The sequence below is a fragment of the Penicillium psychrosexuale genome, assembly GCF_028828465.1.
Source record: "Penicillium psychrosexuale strain IBT 29551 chromosome Unknown utg000001l, whole genome shotgun sequence".
In the NCBI taxonomy this organism is placed as follows: Eukaryota; Fungi; Ascomycota; class Eurotiomycetes; order Eurotiales; family Aspergillaceae; genus Penicillium; species Penicillium psychrosexuale.
Window position 1 is genome coordinate 1048260 of NW_026643186.1, and position 23208 is coordinate 1071467.

The 23208-nt window shown below is 48.4% G+C and overlaps 8 protein-coding genes across 8 annotated transcripts; 3 read left to right on the forward strand and 5 right to left on the reverse strand.

Annotated features, from left to right (window-relative positions):
• Positions 1-264: 264 nt before the first annotated feature.
• Positions 265-1825, reverse strand: N7518_000393 (putative clock controled protein (Ccg-8); the record flags this gene model as incomplete). Its single annotated transcript, XM_057181321.1, has 2 exons — positions 265-1463; positions 1573-1825. 2 exons carry the CDS (start codon positions 1823-1825, stop codon positions 265-267), a joined length of 1452 nt encoding a protein of 483 aa, XP_057046671.1.
• A 1313-nt stretch (positions 1826-3138) lies between these two features.
• On the reverse strand, positions 3139-7508 carry N7518_000394 (RNA dependent RNA polymerase; the record flags this gene model as incomplete). The annotated part of the gene is made up of 2 exons (XM_057181322.1): positions 3139-6967; positions 7021-7508. 2 exons carry the CDS (start codon positions 7506-7508, stop codon positions 3139-3141), a joined length of 4317 nt encoding a protein of 1438 aa, XP_057046672.1.
• Positions 7509-8191: 683 nt separating this feature from the next.
• N7518_000395 (putative amino acid permease) lies at positions 8192-10064 on the reverse strand (the record flags this gene model as incomplete). The annotated part of the gene is made up of 5 exons (XM_057181323.1): positions 8192-9431; positions 9493-9653; positions 9715-9721; positions 9786-9843; positions 9896-10064. 5 exons carry the CDS (start codon positions 10062-10064, stop codon positions 8192-8194), a joined length of 1635 nt encoding a protein of 544 aa, XP_057046673.1.
• Positions 10065-10664: 600 nt separating this feature from the next.
• On the reverse strand, positions 10665-11936 carry N7518_000396 (aromatic alcohol reductase; the record flags this gene model as incomplete). Its single annotated transcript, XM_057181324.1, has 4 exons — positions 10665-11042; positions 11116-11442; positions 11504-11788; positions 11853-11936. 4 exons carry the CDS (start codon positions 11934-11936, stop codon positions 10665-10667), a joined length of 1074 nt encoding a protein of 357 aa, XP_057046674.1.
• Positions 11937-16051: 4115 nt separating this feature from the next.
• Positions 16052-17003, forward strand: N7518_000397 (uncharacterized protein; the record flags this gene model as incomplete). Its single annotated transcript, XM_057181325.1, has 6 exons — positions 16052-16184; positions 16236-16256; positions 16326-16364; positions 16438-16503; positions 16577-16602; positions 16941-17003. The coding sequence occupies 6 exons, from the start codon at positions 16052-16054 to the stop codon at positions 17001-17003; spliced, it is 348 nt and encodes a 115-aa protein (XP_057046675.1).
• A 1223-nt stretch (positions 17004-18226) lies between these two features.
• On the forward strand, positions 18227-19351 carry N7518_000398 (uncharacterized protein; the record flags this gene model as incomplete). The annotated part of the gene is made up of 3 exons (XM_057181326.1): positions 18227-18276; positions 18375-19020; positions 19070-19351. 3 exons carry the CDS (start codon positions 18227-18229, stop codon positions 19349-19351), a joined length of 978 nt encoding a protein of 325 aa, XP_057046676.1.
• A 287-nt stretch (positions 19352-19638) lies between these two features.
• On the reverse strand, positions 19639-20571 carry N7518_000399 (uncharacterized protein; the record flags this gene model as incomplete). Its single annotated transcript, XM_057181327.1, has 1 exon — positions 19639-20571. The coding sequence occupies one exon, from the start codon at positions 20569-20571 to the stop codon at positions 19639-19641; it is 933 nt and encodes a 310-aa protein (XP_057046677.1).
• Positions 20572-21471: 900 nt separating this feature from the next.
• N7518_000400 (uncharacterized protein) lies at positions 21472-22158 on the forward strand (the record flags this gene model as incomplete). Its single annotated transcript, XM_057181328.1, has 1 exon — positions 21472-22158. One exon carries the CDS (start codon positions 21472-21474, stop codon positions 22156-22158), a length of 687 nt encoding a protein of 228 aa, XP_057046678.1.
• Positions 22159-23208: the final 1050 nt, after the last annotated feature.

Below are 23208 nucleotides of genomic sequence, written 5' to 3' on the forward strand. Positions count from 1 at the left end.
ATCTATACCGAAAACCAACATCCATAACTATAATAGTAGGATAGACAATGATCGCACGCTTAAACAAACAAACACCATAGTTTCCAGGGGTTTTCCTATCACTCCAGATGGAATGAAGATAGCAGAAAGGATATCAATCATGAGAAAAAAAAAAGAAAAGAAGACCCCAGACAAGAGAGAACTAAGAGAACCGCCGAGATAAGAGGCAGGAAGTGACAGAAATTATGAATATGTAAAGAGACGAGAGGAAGCTCCTGGACAACGTCATACCTTTGCCATCCCAGACATCGGGACGTCGTCCTGAATCGCATTCTCTGGGAGAGACTCCTTGACATCCATGCCATACGGCTGAGCGTCGGAAGCAGACTCGTCCTGCTTCTCTGGCATGGATGAAGCTCCGTTCTCGGGTCGTTTCCGGCCAAGCCGCTCGCACCAGTGCTCAGCACTGACCAATGTGTCATTGACGACGCCGCTGACTTGCGCCATCATGTCTAGACCCTCTTGGGCCAGCACCAGGATGCGATGAGCACTAATTGTGGCATCGGAGGAGGCAGCTGGGGAGTCTGGTGGTGGCTGCGATGTGGATGCAACCTGGAAGCGGTGCGGCAGAGACGTCAGGTGTCGACGCACTAGATGGCGGGCATTCTCTGGCAGAGCACCTCCTGCATACTTGGAAACCACATCCACTACCTGTTTCAAGGTAGATAACACATCGGCCTTGACAGCCTGAATGCGCTGGATGAGTAACGAGGCATTTTCTTGGCCATTGCCTCCTGCCTCGATATCCGACTGTGATCGTGCTTTTTGGGTTTCCCACTCGTTGACAGCACCATGTAGTGCTACAATGGACTTGCCTAGTCGACCGTTTGCCCATCGAAGCCAAGTCAGACAATATTGCAGGCTACGTAGCGATTCCTCGCTCATGGCGACTCCGAGTCCAGAGGTCGAAATAACTAGTCGGCTTTGCCATGTCGGTTCAGTACGTCTTCTTGGTTTCTCTTCGTAGTGAGGAGACCTCATTTCGTCGTACGGGGGGAGCGACTCGGCCATGGAGAGATCGGACGAGCTCCGTGTACGCGGTGGGTGTCCCTTCTCCGCATTCATCGTTCTCGGCGACACACCCTCATCCATCTTTCGTCGCTTTTTAGTGTGTGAATTTTCGCCTGTAGAATCTCGTCGCTGTAGCGCCCAACGGAGACCGCTCTCGACACCAGTTTTGCGGCCTACCGTACCGACGGTGTTCGCGACAGGTGATCCGATGTTGCGCTCGATGAACTCAGCACCGGACTTGAATCGCGGTGAATATGATTTCGACGTGGCGTAGGCAGAAACTGAGCCGTTGATAGCAGAGGAGATAAGTGGATGGGAGGAAGTCAGCAGAGACAATAGTGGCTCTGGCGGTGGTGGGTCCGGTGAAGTGATGGGGAGGGATTGCCGCGTTGTTCCAGGCGTTTGTCCAAAATCTATTGTTGAGATTAGTTGAATGTCGGTTGCACAGCCATCCGAATCCAGTGAAAACCGTAGTTGCGACACTTTTAGTGGGCCGGTTCGGGGATATCAGAGCCAACGTACCGGAGCGAAGCCCCTCAAGGGCCTGCGCGGCCTCGAGATCATCCATCGATAATACACTGGCAGCTCGACGAGACCGGTCTTCTGGGTTATCGATATCCATCATAGATGGAAGACCATTATAATAAGGTGGAGCCGTAAGTGATGAAGTGAGGTTACTTGTATGCGCGGAGGGGTGCGAATTGGACGATGTCAGAGCTGTGGCGTTATTCTTTCGGGCAGGTGGTTTTGGCCTAGCGGATTGGGGGGGTTCCATGGCGGGTCACAGATCGTCCATAGAGAGAGAGTGCAATGAACCTCAAAGACGTCGGAGTTTCGCATCGTATCGTCTTTCACGTGAAAAAGCGTCACTTGTCCACTAGGCCCAATTAGGAAGGAACATTGGAGGTGAGGTAATCACATTCCCACGGTACCTGCTCAGCCATACATTCCGCTATGGCCGCCCATGTACCTTTCCTCATCACATGCCAAATCTCCAGGTGTTCCTTGCCCCAACACACTCGCCTCCTTTCGCCCCTCTTGGAACTTCAATCTTACCGAAAATTATTTACTTGATTTGATATGAAAAGTCTGAAGTGCCCAACAATTTGCCCTGCGTACGATGGGCGCACTCTGCACCTGCCTGTAGGGCGTTTCAATAGAGGATTTCTATTCAGACCAAGTACGATGTACACCCATCGCAACGCATACTATTATACACGATAAGAAATACATATGTCCTACGGAGAAGACTCCGTGGTCCCCGAAACAAGGCACCAGAACCCCTCCAAGGTTCATATGTTTCCATTTTTATCGTTGCCAATGTATGTCTCGTATCCCTACATGTGCTAGAATGTACTCGACAATCCGAATACGAGAACAACTCGGATTGCTCTCGATCCCTGACACCTTCCCTCCATGAATCAGACGTTGCAATTCTAGTTATGGATCGTGTTCGGTTCACCATGTCGGTCTCACCTCTCTTTTCCCTCTCCTACGTACGTTGTACGCATACAATGTACAATGTAGATAGACATTGTCTCGGAAGACTTTGCTCCGTCCTATCACATGCCTACGGAGTACATGGAAGGCAATTTATTGATCTTTGGCCTACCGGTACGAGATGTACTTACGAGCCTGCTTTAGGTGTTTTATTATTGGGCACAGCACCGATATAATCCTTCTGTCAATGGATTTATAAGCCCAATCTTATATTTGTTGGGCCTGGTTCGGCATATCGAGCTTGGCATGTGATGTGGGGGCCATTGACATTTGGAGACTAGGATGAACTTTCTCTATAGAGTACTTGATAGTGTTTTGGAGTATTTAGGCAAAAGTCTGATGGTATGATTTGTTCAAAGTATTCTAAGTCTAGACAACATCTGACGGGGGACAACGCTAGATATCGACTCCAACATGTGCAAAACAACAAGGTATCTCATGCGATGTTCAACAGTCACAGGCAAAAAAATATCGCTCAGAATCAAAATGGGCAGATCAAATACAGATTCGCTGGCGTCACTCGTATCTTATTGGATGGACAGTTTGTCCTCCAATCCATCATCGTAATGGCCGACTGGTCGGTCCCTTTTAAAAGGATAGCATGGCTTCAATGGCATCTTCGTCTTCATACTCATCTACATCATCGGCGTCATTCCCAGGTAATGCATTGGCCGTGATATGTGCCACCATTTTCTGATTCACTCGGTAGCAGGCAATCACCTCGTTAGTGACAAGGCGGGATGGCGAGACGGACGCCTTGATTTCGCACAATGTCTCGCCAAAGGCGTGGAAGATAAACCGGGAGTTTGGGCATCGACGGTAGGCACATGAAGCTACCAACCGTCGCCACTCATTGGGGCTGTTTTGCCAAGCGTGGATGAGCGGATGTCTGCCCGTCTTAGGAGGAGGGAGTGCACTCGCATTCTCGGCAGCTTGACGTGATATGGGAGAGAATTCGTCGGTAGAAGCAGAGTGTCCTTGGTTCCACTGCTGGTATAGTTCGTTGATCGCCCCTCGAACTTCAGCGAGGGCGTCTTTTAATTCTTGACTGTGCTCAGACTTGGTCTTCGATGCTTCATCTGCTTCAACCCACGGACGAACGAGGTCATCATCGAGCTGGTTTTGGATGTCGTTCTCGGGGAACGCTTCGTTGAGACCAGAGAGAATTCTGCGCAGCTCCGACTGTGCGACGTTAAACTTGAGGAAGTCGACAATGTTCGACGGTTTGGACTTGCGCTCTGGGTTCCGATACGCGGGAAGCGCTCGTTGCTTAGGGCTAATGGTCTTGCGGTATTCTTTCCAGGCTTGCTCTGAAATATGAACTCCACCTTTCCGGCCATCCACAAGATGACCCAAGAGACAGGCCAGCTCTTTCGCCCTCGAAGAGTCGACTGACTCATCGTATGCCAGTTTCTCATGCTCGACAGTACATCGGCCTAGGTTTGAAAGGTTGAGGTTGAAAGAGAACGTACTTTCCAAAAAGTCTTCCGTCGAGTTCAGCGAAGCCATCGGGACGGAGTGTTTCGTGAGCCCGTAATGCTCTGCAGCATATTCATGCTCGGGCATCGGGGAATTGCGGAATCTCTCTACAATCATTTGATCCCAGCAGATCCACGGCGTATCACCATCGTAATCTCCTCCGGATAGCATACCGGCTAGAGGGAAATCTCCTGTAGTGGGAAAGACAATCACATCTTTAAAATGACGTAGCTCAGTCTTCCACACGGCTCTACGCCGTTGAATATCAGACGGCAAATGGGCTGGAAGTCGGCCGACGAGAACATCTATCCCATCCAGGAGGTTGTCTTCAAACTGGCCCTGTGGATCCCGCCAGTTATTGGAGAAGCCGAAGTGGACTTCGTCCGGCCCAAGAACTCCATATGGGTCCGCAATACAGTACGCATAGGTTGAAAGAGGGACCTGGATTTTGAGTTCTTCGACATGTCGCTCAAGAAGCCATGTCAAGAATTTACGGATCTTCATCCGAAGGGGAAAGAAATCGCGCGGAGCAAAGCCAGCCTCGGAGAAACGAATAATGGACTCAGCATCACTGGAAACCCACTGCTCTAATCGTCGGGATTTGCCAGTTCCGTCCTCGCCGGAGGGTTTGAGCTTCTGAAGCAGGGCTCGACAAACCACGGGGCTATTTGATCGAAGAACCTCAAGGAAGTCGTCGTAAAGACTCTGCACACCATCACGGGTGAGTTTGGCAATATACTCCTTCACGTTCCCTCCATATTCTAGAATTGCAAGAAGCTGGATATTAAGGTCAACGGGGTGCAACGGCTTAGCCCAGTTGACTACTTCGAAGGTCAACTTCTCATCGTCCACTTCAATCCATTCCTGCGGATGAGGATGTATTTTCAACTGCGAGTCCGAGATCTGAATCCAGATGTCATCATCGTTCACGGTAGTGATACTAGATTGGTGGGAATCAACCATCCAAAGGCCCTTGGCGCCTGCTATTCTGCCCTGGAAACAACTAGGTGTGGCGGTGGTTATGCCCAGTTGGTCACAGATTTGATTCGCAAGAGTCCTCGACATCAAAGCACATCCATCATTCATAACAGCCCGGGTTGGATCGTCTCTCAAACGAAGCACTTGCGTTGGCTTTAACTTGACCGTCGCAAATGTCTTCGACAAACCAAGAGAGATACGCTGGAAGAGCTTGCAGCTGCTCTGATTCGCATTCGCAGTCTTGGGCATATGCCATTCCAGCAAAGCGTCTACACTCATCGGAGTATAGTTATCACTTTGCTGTCGGGGAGGGGCCACCAGTGGTGGTAAACGGAGCCCATGAACAAAGTCGTCGCCATCAATGGCGAAGAACTCGACCCGGAACCGAGGCTCGGCCTTGACTTTTCGCTTGGTCTTTATTTCCTCGACATAGAAAGCCCGCCACGTCCGTCCGAGGCAATGATGATCATTCCGCGTGAGCCAGGTAGCAATGCTCTCGCGAAGGACAGACGGGTAAGCAGGTTGTTTCTGATGACTGGGAGGCCGATCAGCGGCTGGAATGGTAAGAGTCAGGAATCTATCCGAACCAAATCTTCGGTGGAACCGACACGTCCGCTCTGGCTTGAGTGGGTTGAGTCTCAATTTGAAAATACCCTGCTCGGTGTCGTCACACCAGTCCAAATCCCCTGACAGTATGACCACCTCTGAGTGCTTATCTGATTTGAAATCACCCACAGCAGCATCCCAGGCCCGACGCGGCGATTTCTCTGGCAGCGGACGACCATAACGTCGACCAAGCCCGCCGACCCATGACCAGAAATCATCTTGAGTGTTGAAGGTAACACGGTCGCCTACGAGTATCTGTTTGAAGGGAATTCCCCACGCACGTCCGATACGTTCCAGCTCATATCGGAATCGCAATGGGATTTTCGCCGAGAAGGATTCTTCTCCCGAAAACGGGCCGTAGGACAACAGCTCACCAATAAACTCCTGTTTCAGAGCATACTCCGTCTCGGCGGGATCGGCAGCTACCATCATGGAGATAGCAGCAGCATCCACGCTCCTTTGCATCTCTTCGCTAGCCATATACCCGACAATAGAGTCAGCATAGGTTGATTGGGTATCCATTGGCTCGGTCATTTCTGTCGTGACAGTATCAAATGATTGCATCATGCTACTATCGCGAGACATAAAGACCGACGAAGTAGTCGCTGCAAAGCTGGGAGCGGGTGACTCCGTCATATTGTTGCGCTTCGATTCATCGGATACCGCGCTAAGCTTTTCAAATAAAGAAGGCCTTTTGAACTCGATATCTTCCTGGTTAGGAGAAGTTTTTTTACTGGGGCTGTTGCCAAACCCAAATGATCGAAGATCCATCTGCTTCAACGGCGATTGGGAGGGTGATTTGACCGATTTGGGGGTTTTAGGGGTTTTGGATGGCGACAGGACAGATCCTGGGTTCTTCGCGGATGGTTGCGCACCCCCTGCAGTCTTCGCCGGCGACAAAGTGTTCGTCGATTTCCTCGGAGCGGGAATATTGCCTTGAGGCTTGGATGGTTTAGTGGCCACTCTCTTAGGGAGCGGTTGGTGTGCCTGTACCGGTTGCGCCTTTTCTGGCGGAGGAAAAGTCCCCGAATACTTCGCCGGAGAATGAAAAATCTCTTTATTATGTCCAGGCGACTGAATCGGTCCATCCTTCTTTGTAGGCGACGGGTGAACTTGAATTTTCGTCGGCGATGCAATTCCCCCCGATCCCCACGCAGGAGATTGAATTACGAGACGATTATTGACCGTAGCTCCATAATTCCCCTTCGGCCCTCGAAAGGCAGCCTGCACCATCTCAGGGAATTGCAAACTCCCATCCCCATTCTTCCCCAGCGGCGACTGAGCCAGCACAGACCCCTTCACAGGGGAACTCGGCGCGGTATGGAACTCCCCGTCTTCATCATCATCATCAAACCTTTTTTTTTTGGTGATAAGCCCTTGGCATCTCCAAAAGAATTAGCGGCTAACCTTTTTTTCGTGTTTACGACACGGCCATTCGCTAACAGATATTCCTCATCTTCCATGAGCACTAGTAGCTGCCTCATGCACCTATCCTTCTCAGGGCCGGTGAGCGAGATCGGAGGCGCCGGTTCCTCGCTGTGGTGTCGTTGGCTGGTTCGGCGACCTGCATGGGTTTGATAAACATGATTCCGGTTCTGGTTCTGGTTCTGGGCGGCCGGCAGGTTCCCGCGGACCCATTCCTCGAGATTGTCAATTAGGCTTTTCTTGTCAACCTTGTTATTGAAGAATAGCGGGCGGATGTGCTTGTAGATCTGACTAGGGAGGCTGGTGTTTCTCTCCCGCGCCGAAGGGGACTCAATTCCAGGGAGGGGAATCTCGAGGCTAAATTTGATATTGAGTCTGGTGATAAAAGTGCGGAAATCCTCTTTTTGGTGTTGTGGGGTAGTGGGATGGTAGTCCATGTTCATCGGAATGTAGAGCACAGGAGCTCCCATTCAAAAGAAACGAAATTGGCGGCGTTGTGTTGGAGTGTTAGATAAAAGATGAAATGACAAGATTCAACAGCGTCTGGGGGTTCTTGTCAGTCTCATGCGAGGGCATTGCATGGTGGGGTAAACAAACCGCAGATGCATCGGGTTTTCTTATACAGAGTCTCCCAAGAATCAGAATTGAGGATTGAGGAATTGAGGAGACGAGGTTCTTATATCAGTAGAATGTCTTGACTCGTCAACATTGAAGTTCAACCTACTCCATGGAGTAGGCCACGGCTGGTTGCTGTGCAGAAGAACTGTTTATCCGCGCCAACTCCGGGTAGCTGTTATTAGCGTCTCCACCTGGCCTGTCACTGTGACAATTGTACATTTTACATGTCGAGGATCCGGGAGGATAGCTGCATAGTGGCTGATGTCTTGCAGCTTTCTAGATCAGTCACACGGGCTAATAATTGTGAGACGCTGTTCGCCATACTACATAGTGGATGAGTCGTTATTTTGAGGATTGTTGGAAGTTGAAGCAGGAGTTAGCACCTAGATGTAGGTGTGGAATACACCTTCAGGAGAATATAGCGAATGGTAATTGCTTTTTCCCGTGGGTAAACAAAAATGACCAAGAATTTCGATCCCCAAGGACGAACCAGAATGACCTATAGAATAACGGCTTCCACGACAAGCAGTTCCCTTCAGCTGGGGCCCTCCCCTCTCTCAATCTCCGGCTCAATCTTATCTGTCCATAGGTCAGCCTCCTTAGGGTCAACATGTTTACTATGAACAGCGAGCTTGTAGCCAACCATCAAGATGATGTAGACAGGAATACTGATGTACGAGGCGATAAAGGATTTGACGTCGAATGTCCGAACGCCCGAATCGAAGCTGAAGGAGTCAAAGACAATGGCGACGGAGATGAACAAGCAGAGAATGAGAGCCAAACACGTTCCAGGCAGACCGAAGCGAGCTCTAAAGGCTAGAGCTTTGTCGGGAATGCCTTGAGCCTTTCGCGCTCGCACAAAAGATATGTGGGTGATGAGAATGGAAATCCATGTCAGAAGCCCGAGCATAGTGACCATGTCCACGAAGTATCCAAAGACGACAGTTGAGTCTTGGCGGACGTTAAGATACGCCAATGTTGCAGTTGACGAGCACACCGCCAAAGCGTAGATCGGGACGCCTCTTCGGGTAGTGCGTGACAGGAAAGCAGGAGCCCGACGCTTCACTGCGAGGTCGCACATTGCCTTGGTTGCCAGATAGAGATCGTAGTCTGCGATTGACAGGACAAACAACAGTATGAATGCATTCAGCAAGTCCGGTAGCACGGAGATGCCTGCCAAATACAGAGCTGCAACAAATGCCGATGCGGCAGCCTCGTGGTTGGCGTCGCTAGAAAATGCCACAGACGCCGAGTCCTGGGGGACAATCATGCCGAGAAGGGTGATTGCTAGAAGATGGAAAACCATGATTCGATAGAAAGTATTCTGGATGGCCCTCGAGGTAGCTTTACGAACGTTCGGGAAGTGAGTCAGGCCAGCTCGCTCGCTTCCGATGTACGCAAACGTAGCAGATGACATCGTCGAGCAGGTTATGTAGAACTTCTCTAGCAACGCGTGATGATGGTGGTGAGGGCCGAAAGCACCATGGTACGACCAATATCGAAACCCTTTTCGGTCTTGCTCTGGCCCCCCTCCCAGAGCAATGACAGTGGAAAGTATCATGAGTCCTAGCATGACGACAAGCTTGAAGGAAGAGACATAGAACTCAATTCTACTCGGGAGGCGATGATTGATGAAGTTGAGAATCACAATGACAGAAAGGAAAACCGTAATCCAGATACCGGGGTTGACTCGCTCCGCACTCACCCAATAAGAGACTACCAGCGCTGCAGCTGTGAGCTGATTCGGTGTGACAACAGCATATTTCAGCCAAAATCTAGGGGCGCGGTCAGTAATAAATCAATTAGACGCAACTCTCCTCGCGAAGGGGGACTTACATCCAGCCCAAGCTGAATCCAAGTGCAGGATGACAGAATCGAACGGCTTGGTCTGCAACCGTATACGGTTTTGGTAACCAAGAGCCCACCTCACCCAAGGCAGAAAGGACGAGGTAAACCGCGAGTCCGACGATGGTGTAGGAGATTATAATAGCTGCCGGCTATGAGAAATCAATATTGAAACCAATGTCTTCGTTCGTAAGCCTCCTGGGAAGAACTTACGCCGCTCCTATGTCGGAGTCAACATAGTTCAGCATAGAAGAAATCCGCTCGGTATAATGAACCAATCTTACATAGACAATGCTCTTCCAGTACCAACCATCAAGCCCGTTCCAATTGCAGATCCAATAGCTGCAAACCTGTGTTAGAACGTAGGTCCCCGTACGAGGTGGGGGACACAGACTGATGATGCTGATTTGACGGGGTGTCAATGACCCGTATATATCGGTGAAGCCCAGGGCATGTTCAATCTGATGAGTTTCTGGGATTGTTTGTGGTATCGTTGGCTCGACGCTGATGGGTCCGAGTTCGCAGGCAGAGGATCGCGAACCCGGTCGGCGTCGCGGAAACATCTCCTATAGTATATTTTAAAAAAACGATGTATGAATCCCTGGCTGTTAAGGTTAGGTAAAGCAAATGAGTTAGGTACCAAAAACGTGAATCAAAGATCAGAGATCGAGTGGACAGCCCAGACAAGACCCCCGGGGAGCTAGGAGGATAGTGATGATGCAAGTGCAAGTATGGGAAAGAACGAGGCACAACTGATTGGGATCAGGATTGGGATATATTTTCTATATGCAGAAATCCCTTCATGGGACAATCGAAATTGAATGGCATAAACAAAAAATAGAAGCATTCCATATGCCAGCTCTTGAGGACTGCCACCAAGCCATCGAGGAGGCATCGAAAGTAGCCAGCGTCTATCAAAAGGCCATAAAATCACAAACGCCCAAAAGGGTGTCGACACCCCAGAAAAAAAAGCACCAGTCGGTTGCATACTGAATTCCATGACCCCGTCGAATGGGGCCAGAGGGGGAGAAGAGTGAGGTCATAAAAGTCTTGTCAAATATTCCCCAATGGCAGCGGTTCCGGGCCGGCGTTTGTCTGGAACAGTCCCTGGGTGAGTTGGAGAGGTAACGCAAGATACGTAAAAATGGTTCCTATTCATAAATTCATCGCGACATGAGCGAGTCGCTCGACTCCGTGCGAGGGAATATGCGCGTGTAGAGGGAATCGCTGGACTCGGTACGCGGGAAGTGTCGTTGGTGCTTCCGTGAGATCACACGATCGGTGTAGACTCCCTTAGCCGAGCCACGAATGACGGACTCAAGATACTCGCGGAAATCTGTCGGTTGGAAATCGGGGTACAGGTCCTGTGTGGTGTGGTAGCCGAGATACTTGGCGTACTCGGGGTTGTTGTCGCCGCGGATTCCCCACGACAGTTGATATTCAGCCAGGTATCGCGGAATGAACTTGATTGGGTCGAAGGGGTAGGTTTCACTGGCTTGTCGGGCTGCCACGACTCTGCTGCAGATGGTTTCTTCGGGAACCTGTGCTCCGGAAAAAGAAAAAATCGGTTAGCCACATTGACTTGATTCGGAGCCGAGCGTCTGTGCGACTTACGTAGTTTCGGTCGATCTTCTCCTCGCTCAGTTCCTCCATGAGCTCGTAGATCTTATTTTGCGAGGATACTAGGTTGTAGGCGAGGATCTTCTTGTTCAAAGTGCGGGGGTCGGAAATGATCATCGCCATGTAGCGACCGATGTCTCGCAAGTCGGTCAGTGCTGTGGGCATGTTGCCATCACCAATAATCTCATCGTTGCCGGATGTCATGGCGTAGTCGACGCGCCCGGAGGGGAGGCGGGGGTAGGCGAGCTGGTACCACCAGCCGACGTCAACGACGGTGTAGGGAAGCCATAACTGGCGGATCTGGTTGTAGACGATTTCTTTCTATGCGTAGTAAAAGCCTGGTCAGTCCACTGACCAAAGTACCGTGGCACATTCCTCATACCTCATCACGCAACCACATGATACCGCCCGGTGGGCAAACGGTGATGAAACCACATGGCACGAATCGCTTCACACCGGTCTTTTTAGCTGCTTTGGCGAGAGGAATCTGATCCTGTTGTTCGGCAGGACCGACGCAGCTGATCACCACATCAATACCAGCCAAGGCCTCGATGAGCTGCTCCTCTGGGGCCTTCAAGTCGCATTTTCTAATCTGGCATCCGCGGTCCTGGAGGCGCGTGATAGCTGGCTTTTGGGCCGAGATAGGGCGAACAAGAGCGATGACCTCCTGTGTAGCGAAAAATCAAACAATTAGTCTGGGGTCAATTGACAGCCCTGGAAGCTGAGCTTACAAAGTTACCGGTATCCAACAGCCCGTTGGCGATAGAGCCTCCGGTTTCACCCGCTGCTCCAACGAGCAAAACCTTGGTGGACATAATTATTCAGGTTATTCAAAATGGAGGTAGTAGGGGGTGGGGGGTTATAAGATAGGTAAGATTTGAAGATGGAGGGGAAGATCAAAAAGGAAGAGAGAAAGAGGAGCAGGGATTGGGTAACAGGTTTAGGACCTGACGACGTTATAAATTCCCAAAGGCTCAACCCACTTTCTCATCCGCAGCGGTGGGTCAGTGGATGTCGTTCCCCTCGTTTTGAGGGGGAAGTTTTTTTCTTCGTCATTATCCTTCATTACATATATCTTAGTGACCTTGGGACATATAAAGTACTTGGATTTGGTTTCTACTATCAATTTCCATCGGTATAATATTTGTATGGAATCCCCTTCTCTTTCACGGGCCGGTGATTCGGGGAAACCCTAATAGGTCGGCGGCGTTACGTCATATGTTACGGCTTCCCGGTCAAAGGAGAATGGGGATAATAATGATGTGGTACTCCGTATACACAGATTGTATATACATAAAGGGTACATTTGAACCGAAACACATGTGTCTTTCCATCTGATCAGACGACCAGGATACCACGGACACGGACTGCCTCTTTAGTCGGACCCGAATGTACCTGGAAGATCCCGTCAATCTCGTAGCTAGCAAAGGCCCCTTTATACCCCCTTGTTCGCCGTGCAGAATCTTGAATCCCCACGTCACAAATCCCGATCTGCGTCTCTCAGGTCAGGTTTCACGCAGTCCACCCCGTGGATGAGAGTGACGAAATGGCAAGGATTAGTCATGGTTTGGGTTTCATTGGTGGCGCAGCGCCTCTCAAAAAAAAAACCGGGGGCTTGTGGGAGGACATTGTGCCAATCATCGAGGATATATGGAGAATTCCAAGGGTTCCTATATGTCGGATAGTACTACAATAGTACACGGGCTAATTGCTTGTGACCTCCCCAAGACCGGAGCCTTGTGAGCGTTCCGAATGGATCACAAATGATACCCTTGTAATGAGCCAAGAGGGGCCAGCCACAACCGGAAGATCTGTACCTGGCGTGTTTTCCCCTCCTTTTCCCACGGTATCAAAAGTTCATGAGCCTTGGAACACATTACTTTCGTTGTTCGCCCGCATCAGTCTCTGGATTTGGTGGGGTAAGGTTGCTCGAGTTTGGGGATTGGTCCTAAAAAGGTAACTGAATGGGAAGATCTCGGGTCCGTCTGGTATTTTTCGCGGGGAACGCAGCATGGTGATGTTCTAGGCCTGAAATCCTTTGAACCAATGTCATCACACCGAAGATTGATCGTCGTTATGGGCCGTTGGTTGAAAGAAATGGCGAAAGTATGGGGAATGGGAGAAGTACTGTAGGTAAGGGCCAGTAAAGCAGGAGCATTTGGGCGAATTCAATTGTTAAATCCTCTTTGACTTCCCGAATACCATGCACTGCAGACCAATAATGCCTCATAGCAGATCAACCCCGGGTTGGACTCGGGCTGCTTTCGTCTCAGCCGTTGCTAGTCTAAATTAGGTCTTCCATGTGGCAAGATTATACTGCACGTGAGCATATATGTTGTAGGCTCACTTGGAGAGGTCGGCATACCTTCTATGGTAAGTTATTATAACAAATAATCCTTGAAATATCTATTTTGTTATTGCTTGGTTGACACTCGCGATGACTTGATGCTATTCTACGCTGACTAGAATGTAGCTTTTCTTTAAACTACTGCCACTGAGTTCCTGTATAAACATAGATCAATGCCAGGAGTCTTGGCGAAATCGACAAGCTTCTTATATAGGTAGACATAGAGGTCTCATCATCTTAGAGATTGACCTGTCGTTCCCACTCATAGTGAAGTACTTGGCATATGAAAGCAGGGACATCCACCAAAACCAACCTATCCTTGTAATCACCCCTCTACTCTGTTTCTGCAAGGTTTTCTTTCGCTCACTCCCAGTGTTTTCTTAAAAAAAGAAAACACCTAGTCCTACGCTCATTCGCCAGCATGGCGAATGCCCCTCCATCCTCCTCCTCCTCCTCCTCGAGTAAGTGTTAAACAATTACCTCTCCTCATCCCAGCTCTAAATACAATGCACGTATTGATGCATCGTTGGAATATACGCTAATACATGATCTAGCTTTTCAGTACGCACTGCCGTCGCAGTGATCACTACTGACTTGCTAGTATGGGCGTCTGCCTGCGCCGGGCATCCCAGCTCGGGCTGTCACGACCCACATGGATCGTTATCATCGTATGCTTCATGTTTGTTTGCTCCGGGACGTTACAGTAAGCCGCGCGAGAGACTGTTCGGACCCTTCTACCAGAACCCTGGTTTTTTCTTTTCTTTTCTTTCTTGATCTTGAATCCACCTTTTCTTCTTCTTTCGAAACTTCCAGGCAACGGTTCCAGTGCAATTTTTCAACCTCGCTACCTCTTCTCGATCTTCGTCAAAATAAATCACCAACAGCAATATCGTTCAGAGCTTCGCGCTGAATTCGCTACTACTTTCGTCAACATTTATAGTGAGATTCAGCAGCTCTAGTCCACATTCAAACCTTTCAACATTCAATATCAGGTTCAACACCAACATACCTTCTTCATTTCCATACCGCCAAAACATCCCAAGATCTCCTCCCAGATCCAGAGTCGGTTTACCGGTCAACCGACAACGTACGCCATTCGTGCAAGATCAGCCTTCCGAGATTCAATAGCTCAGTTCTACTACGTCAATCTCCCAATCTCGCCAGCTCCTTCGCACAATGATTCCAACATACACACAATACAACAATACAATTCTTGATCAACTTCGCGGGTGTACGACAACTATAACAAGATTCAATGAGATCGTCTCTCTTTCGAATAAGCAGGACACTGATCTACGCGCCGCGTACAACTTCACTTCGAAAAGTCTTCTTTAACTTTCTCAACATTGGTCTTCCACATACACTACCTGAAGTTCTTCAAATTTTTTTCAACCCCCTGACGATTATTCTTTCTCTCTGCATTCGAGCACGCCAACTTCTTCGAATGCCAATGTCAACCAGAACGACCACTGCTAGTCTTTCAGCATCATCTAGGGACTAAATGGATTTTTTTTCGCGGGGGTTATGTCTCGATCCACATAGATCGTTATCCTCATATGCTTCATGTTTGCTCGCTTATTGTTTGCATAGTTTACTAAATTTTCATTCCATAGATTGTTTGTTAGTAGCTAAGCGAGAAGGTTGGTTGCTTGCAACGTTTGCAAAGTGGCAGCTATAATAACTGGCTGCTTCCCACTTTGCAACTTGCTTCTTCTTTCTCTCCATCTTAGTCTATTCTGAATAGAATGCACTCTGCTTCCTTTGCAAGATCTGGCACGTCACACAGGCTTCCCGCGCGCACTGGAAGATTATGCCTGAGTGCTATTCAATGAATCATGTTGATTTGGAGCTTCGTTGGTACTGAACAAGCGGCTGGCCAAAGAGGCCAGCCGCGACAAGCCCGAGAAGGGCAAATCGAAGCGCCACTGCCGTGGCAGCAAAGGCAATCGCAAGGCCCAAGGGCCAAAAGGGTATGTCTTACAAACAAAACACTTTTTTTTATCACGCTGATCTCGCCTCTGGGAATGTCATCGTGGAGGAAATCCCAGAGACGGGCACAGTCAGTATGGAGAGGTAACCTCAGGCAACAATTATATTCTTTGGGAAGGAGCCTGGGTGTCACTCGTTCCTTCTCAAATAGTGAAGTCCTTAGAACATAAAAGCAGTAACTCCCCACAAAAGTAACTTGTCCTTATAATCACTCCAACTCTACTCTGCGAGCCTTTTTTCGCTCGCCCCTATTTTTGTTTTAAAAAATATATACCAACACCTCTCGCCAGCATGACAGGAGCTCCTCCTCCTCCTCCTCCTCGCCGAGTAAGTGTAGAACAATTGCCTCTCCTCATCCCAGCTCCAAATACAATCGGAATTCTATGACCATGAACCTTCTGAGCACTCCCACGTATTGATAAATCGTTGGAATATACGCTGATAGATGATGTAGCTTTTCTGCACGCACTGCAGACGCAGTGACCACACTGTGGAGAATTGCAACTGGCTCGCAAGTATGGGCGTCTGTCTCCGTCGGGCCTTCCAGCCCTGCCCTCCCCCGCTCCCAGTAAGATTATTCCTGGTTGCTATCCAATGAATCATATTGATTTGGAGCTTCTGGTACAGAACAAGCGCTTGACCCAAGAGGCCAACCGTGACGAGCCCGAGAAGGGCAAGTCAGAGCGCCGCCGCCGCGGCACCAAGAGCAACCGCGCGGGCCAAAAGGGTATGTCTTGTTACTTTATGAGTCCAGAAGGAAGCTAACGATCATCAATAGCCCGCCAAGCTGCGAGAAAAGGTACGCATTATATATTCGGTGGTTCTTCAATATGAGCGAACACAGCGCTGACTGAAGCCGTCTATTTAGCGGCTCCTGAAGGAGAGGCCTCGGCCTCTGGAGGTGTGGGTAAGCCATTTCTTATTCAAAACCTCCAGTCAAATTCATCATACAGGACCATATGCTCATTAGTCTCAACCAGGCTCTGCCCCCGTCACTACCAAAGACCTCCAGCAGGAGGCAGAGGCTCCGGCCTCTAGCCAAGAGAGTGAGTTGATCCTTGAGCAAAAGACTTGGTCATATTCACCTATCAGGAGCTAATACTGATTACTATATATCAGGCCCTGCGCGCCCACCCGCTCCATCGGTAAGCCGCATCCTCCATCTCTCCCTTCAGTACATTGCATTATTATGCCTCCACCTCCAGAATGGACGCCCACTATGCCCTAGTCCTTTATGTCGAAGCCTGCCTGCGTGGAAGCCTGTCTGCATGAAAACCTGTCTTGTGGAAGTCTGTCTGCGTGGAAGCCTGTCTGCGTGGAAGCCTGTCTGCGTGGAAGCCTGTCTGCGTGGAAGCTGTCTGCGTGGAAGCCTGTCTGCGTGGAAGCCTGTCTGCGTGGAAGCCTGTCTGTCGTGAGCCTGTTACATCATTCTGCTTATTGCTGCGTTGACCGTGTCAATGGAAGTGCTAATGAATTAGACCAGACAGCTGCTGCCCCCGCTGGCCCTGCTGCCCCTGAGGACAAGGGGAAGCAGAGGGCTGAATAAGAAATAGAAGAAGAAGGTGTTTTTTGTTTGTGTTTTGTATTTTTTTTTATCCTGTGGGCTTAGGCCCTGATGAATGCAACTTGGCCATTGGCCAGCCCTTTGGGGCCTTGACGCATTTCCTGACCGTAGAGACAGAAATATAGATACCGAAGAGGGATATGCACGATGGGCAGTCAGGCCTAACAGACAAGACGAGAGCGACACAGCAACACCAACCATCCTAGGAGGTCAGCTAGCAAGTATTAGTAAACATCCTTATATCCTAATGCAACAACATCTTGTAAACTCCTTTCCATTCCGTGAGTGGTGCATGGTCTATCTTCTCTCCTCTAGGATTCTACCTGACATGAAGGCTCCGAGATTTTCTCCCTGCTCGAAAAATAAGGCCACTATTTGAGGATTCCGGGTTTCGCAGATCTCCCTCAACTATGTTGTACGCCCTGGCACACCATATTAATCAGGACAAAATAGACATAGGGGATTGTACCATCGACCGCCCCTCCCCTTGGCCGTTCCGACCCCCCTTTGGCCAATCCGACCTGCCTGATAATTCGGGTATAGACTGACCGCCTACTATAAACGGCCATCGCTTTCCTGACCGCTTTTCCTACGATTTGCATATTTACTTATTGCTGTTTGTATACTTGCTAGACTGCTAAGCGAGAAGGCTCAAAGCTTGCGACGTTTGTAAAGGGTCGACTATATACTTAGGCTACTTCCTACTTACTTCTTCTCTATATCTTATGTTGAATTTCGTACAGCGTAATTTACCACTAGACCATAACAAAAACCAAGGTTCTTGTTTAGGGCCTAGAGGGGCCATATCCCATTCTTGACATCTTATTTACTCTTCTCTCTTTGCACGTGATGTATCACGTGATGCGACGCATCGCAATAAGTTAATGGAGACTTCTTATATTTTTATAGCTTGTAGACCTTGAGCATTCAAATTGAAAGAAGATGCATAAATTGTGAGTAGAGTGATGCATTTTGTTTACTATATAAACAAGAATTCAAACCTGCAGAAAATTCAAGAAATGGCAGAAATAGCTGATGCTAAAATCCCTGGCGGGGTTCGAATTAGCCAAAGGGGAATCGGAACGGCCAAGGGGGGTCGGTGGTACAATCCCCTTAACATTCAACCTTGGAAGACCTTCTACATTCTCATCATTCCTTCGGTCTATTACTTCTTCAAACCCCTCACTCCACTCCACTTCGTCAACATGCCCGAAATACAGCCTCAGCCTCATAAATTTCTCAGGTCTTTATTTCGGTGCATTGAATACTTTGAGCCTGACTTCCCTTCTCCTGAATAATCCAAGCATTTGAAGTGCCCTTGGACCCAGAGAAATGCGGAACTCTCCAATTTAGCCCGTCCTTCTTTCAGCCACACCCTGATAGACTCCTTCAACTCTATCCTCCTCGGCCTGACGTGCAAGAACAGGAAGAATTTCTAAGACTGTCTCCTATTCCTAGCATACAAGATATCATGAACGATTCTGACATGAACTACTCACCTGAAGTCGCTCCAACATTTGCGAATCTGCATCGGTATGACATTAATAGGTATGAATTAGTGAATGATGCGTTGGCCCAAGCCAGGCAGATAGAGAGGATCATCGACTGCCATATGACAATACCAAGGCAAGGACCATCCCGTTTCTTCATTCTTGAACCCCTCCGAAAGCAGGAATATTGGAGGCAAGTAGGCTGCAAGCAATTCTATATGCTTCTACACTTCAAGATGAAACTGACAACACATAGCCCACATTACAAAAAAGGTGATCCTCCTTTCATGAACAGTCTAAATGATCCGCTTCGAAAATGGTGGCGAGTGATGAATCAATATCGATACATCGATCGCCCTCGCAAGCCACATATGGTCATGACATGTATCTCTAATGTTCGTCCCACCAATACAAATCGGGGAATCACTATACACAAGCTGAAAGCGATCGTTTCTACCCTTCTCCGTCGAGTAAATCATAAACCATTCATCGAATGCCAGTTTCATCCTGTGGGTGTTCACGGATTCTGCAGGTTAATGATAACTAACATTTATATAGGTTCTAGTCTTGTCCTTCATGGGCGAAAAGCTAGGGAGGATTATTCAAGCCTCGTATGACGGAAAGGAGATAGTCTTACAATACTCGCAGCTTTGGAGTTTTACGGACGAGGAAACAGCGCCAGTGGAAATGTCCCTCAGATATAGGCTAAGTGAGGCAGTTGGTGGGTATGCCTGCTCTGGAGACGGTCAACAACATTGGCATGGAGACGCCCGTTCCCTGGATTGTGGGCGAGTGCGCTTCAAACTGCCTCCTTGTCTTTCAGATAGATTTTCTATTTGATTTTTTGCTTGGTAGACCGCCACTTGCTTAGTTCGAATTTGAAGAGACAGAATAAACATACTTAGCGAATATCCAATGCATTTCCATGTACATATTTCTGATTCCTCTCTGGCTGTAATTGCATGAATTGAAAGGTCATAAAATCACACAGAAAAAGCTTCAACATCCATCTAAAAAAGACCCTTGGAAAGATGCCACTGAGGAGGCACAAATGATCGTTTGGTCCGATTATGTATTTTCTTTAGATAAACAACCCAATACGTATATAATAGCATTCAATGAGTCCCTCACTCGTCATATAACTTCCAAAAGGCTTCATAATGCTCACCCCTTTCCCTTGTAATATCCACAATCTCCTCCTCTGTCAGACACGGTCCGCATGGCTCATACTTGTAAGTCCTAACATGCGCACCCTGGAACAAAATGTTGATTGTCCTCGTCCTCTGTTTTTGTCGCTCATCTCTGATCTCAGCCCACCGGGCCTGCACTTCCGCGAGATGCTTCTCTCGCCTTCGTTCCCCCATACGCCAAGCCGCAATCTGCTGGCCGATAGAATTGCTCGGCTCATGCACCCATCCTACGCCCCAGTCGGCGCATTCTGCAAAGGCTGTCTCATCTGATACAGCGCTCTTCCATTGCCAGTGGGTCAGCGCTCGAATATCATCCTTTGAGCGGCATAGGTTCAGGATACTTCGGGGGGCAAGGTAGTGTTGGCGGATGTGAAAGTCCACTTGGTAGTGGGCGAAAAGAACGGTGGCTTCATCTGTTGGCTTGCCTGACTCGGCCTCTGCCTTCTTGAGAATGGTATCGATCTTGTCGTAGTAGCGCTGTTGCTGGGTTGGAGTAATGTCTTCCCAAAATGTCTCATCGTTATTTTGGTGGGCTACCATGTTTGTGTCCAGGGGAGATATACAATCATCCGATGCAATTTTGCTGGCGAAGAAAGGTGGGTATTCGGATGTGATATACGAGCCTGAAGCAATATCCGCGCTCATCATATATGGAATAATATGCAGATCTCGGCATTGAGTGCATTGGAGCGCATCCTGTAGAGCGGCACTTTGCGGCGACTTGAGTTTATCAGCAAATGGACCGTATATGAGTGGCTTGGAAGTGAAGAACTGTACAATCTTTCCCTTGACAGCTTCTGTCCAGGTTTTTCTTGGTGTGAACTTGCGCTTAGCAATTCTGTTCTTTTCTCCTCGTGTTGGAATTCCCATTGTAGATGGCTGTGTGAGAACACACCTGGTAAGGTCAATGGGATGATTGGAGTGATGTATATGTAAAGACTTGTGATCTGATTGAGAGGTAGAAAAGATGGGAGGGAAGGATGATGCAGTTTGGCATGCACTTATACAATGCATGAAAGGCCTTTGTGTCAACGTCATGGACAAAGGAAGAGAGAAGACAATGGATTCCATGATTCTAATTTAAATCAAGATAAACAAAGATGCTTAGTTTCAAGCCATTGATTTGAGTCAAAAAAAGAAAGTAGAGTAGTAAACAATGAATGGTGAAAGTCTCACTGCACAATGGGATACCTGGTCCTATGCTTGAGCTAACGTCGATAGGAGAGCCGTAGCATCCTTCCTAAATATGATTCCTTCCAATATGATTCCTTCCAATATGCTTATGACGTGTGGGCGTACAAGGTCATATGGGGAAGTCGCCAATTAAGCTGCGGCGTGACTGGGCATCGTGAATAAATATTGTGACTAGGAGATCATCGGGTCAAGTAATACTTGTGAAACTAGAAGTTTGCCCTATGATAATTTTGCAATGTAACTTGGATACCGCTATGTCGATGTCAGTGATCGAGTATAAGGATTTGCCATCTTATTGCTTATTGATATCAGTTTGTATAGATAAGCAGATGCAAGAGTAGACGCAACTAATGAAAATAGTTAACTCTTGCTACTGAATATATCTAGATATTGTCTGCCAGTTTGAAAATCCCATCAGCCTATTGTTCATCAATTCACAGTAGTTGTTAAATGTCGATTTTGATGACCTTCGTCGCGCGGTGCTTCTTCCCTTTTTCTTCCCCAAATCCACATGCATTTTTCATCTTCCATATCGTCTGTTCGGCCCTACGGACATCTGCAATCAACAAAGTCATCATGGCAGAGGCTTCTCTTGCCTTTCCGGCGATTTGCCTGACTCTCTCATTCCTGTTCGTCGTTGCCGTCTACAATGCTTCGATCATGCAGCACCTAGGTGCCTGCCATCGTCGCATCGTCCTCCCTGTGTACCAATGTATTGCACGCAATCTCTTCAACCGTAATCGTGTCAATCAAGACCAAGACCGCATACCCTTGGCAGAGTACGAGCCAATCAACCCCGATCCCAACGACGAAGACGAACAACATCCTTCCCTGGCGACTCCAGCACGCAACCATCATCGACCCGGCGAAAACAATGCTCTCGACACAGCCAATAGGATGGCAGAAAGCGATGACGAAACTGAAAGTGGCAGTCCCAGTTTGAGACACTCAAACCGTCCGCAACACCCCAACTTTGCGGATAGAGCCCAGTTCTCTACGGGCAGTCCACCCCCCGGATCTGCCGACGAGTATGGGTCCGACGAGTATGGGTATGACTCCGACGAGTATGGCTCTGACTGGTCCGACTCCGATGACGAACACGACCCAGTCGACGATATCCCCATCTGGGAATTCCAAGTCGAACGTCCCTATTTTAACGTTGAGCACCCGGAACAAGGGGGACCGGTGGTTTGGTTGGATGAGGTTGTTGAATGGACATCCCAGGGAATTTTTGCCTATGTTACTCCCGAGCTTGACGAATAACCCAGCTAGGGGGCATATGAGGCTTTGCAGGACGGATACTCCGTACAGGATTCAAAGGCTTGGCGGAATGTCCGAGCGCATGATGAGCGGAGCGATGGTACTACTTTCCTGTGTCTTAATTCAAGTTGATGTTTAAAAAAGAAGGGTCATTTTACCCCTGGCGATAGTTACGTTACATTCATGTTTATTTCGTAGGTCGTAGGTGTTTTGCTCAGAGCAACCGACTCAGTCACATCGGTCTATGTTGTATGAGCCCTGTCACGCGGGGGTAGAGCGCATTCCAGTAGGGCTGTTAAATTGAATTTCAAAATCTTGAATTGAAAACATATTTTTAATTTTCATGAAAATTAAAAATATATTTTCAATTGTTTCACGCCAAGGCGCTAGTAATATATTGGTAATGTTTTGTAATATAGGCAGAAAAAAACGGCAGAAAAACTGGCAGTAAATTTTTAGTTATATAAGTCGTGAGGACGCTTTACACTCATTATAATATACCTACTCCCACTAGTAGACTCAGAGTCAGAAAGCTTATTTCCTAGACTGAGGCTTTCAGTCTAAGGCTCGAGAGAAGTCACGTCCTAGAAGAAGCGATTTCTGATAATCTACTCCTTATCAAACCGGTCTATCTGATCCTACGGTGTCGACTGCGTTTCGCGCTTGAGCCTGGCTGTGGAGGTGACCATACCTTAGTAGGCTGGTTCTATGACTAACTTAAAGGTATCGCTAGCCGTAATGCCTACTTTAGGCAATAATAGGGAAGGAAATTCTACCGCGTACGCCGCCCTATAGATCATTCAGAGGCTAGTCCTTATGTACAGCGATACGGTCCCTTTACAAACCCGCCAAACCATTAAGATAGCGAGAGTAACGACTAGAGTAATGATAATAATGATGGTTCCTATAGTCCTACTAGTAGTACCGACGGTACTAGTAGTAGTGGTACTGGCGATAGTAGTACTGGCGATAGTAGTGCTAGCGATAGTGGTACTTAGAGCGACTCTTCGACTGTAAGTCTTCTAGAGATATAGGGTAGGATAATTAGACGTC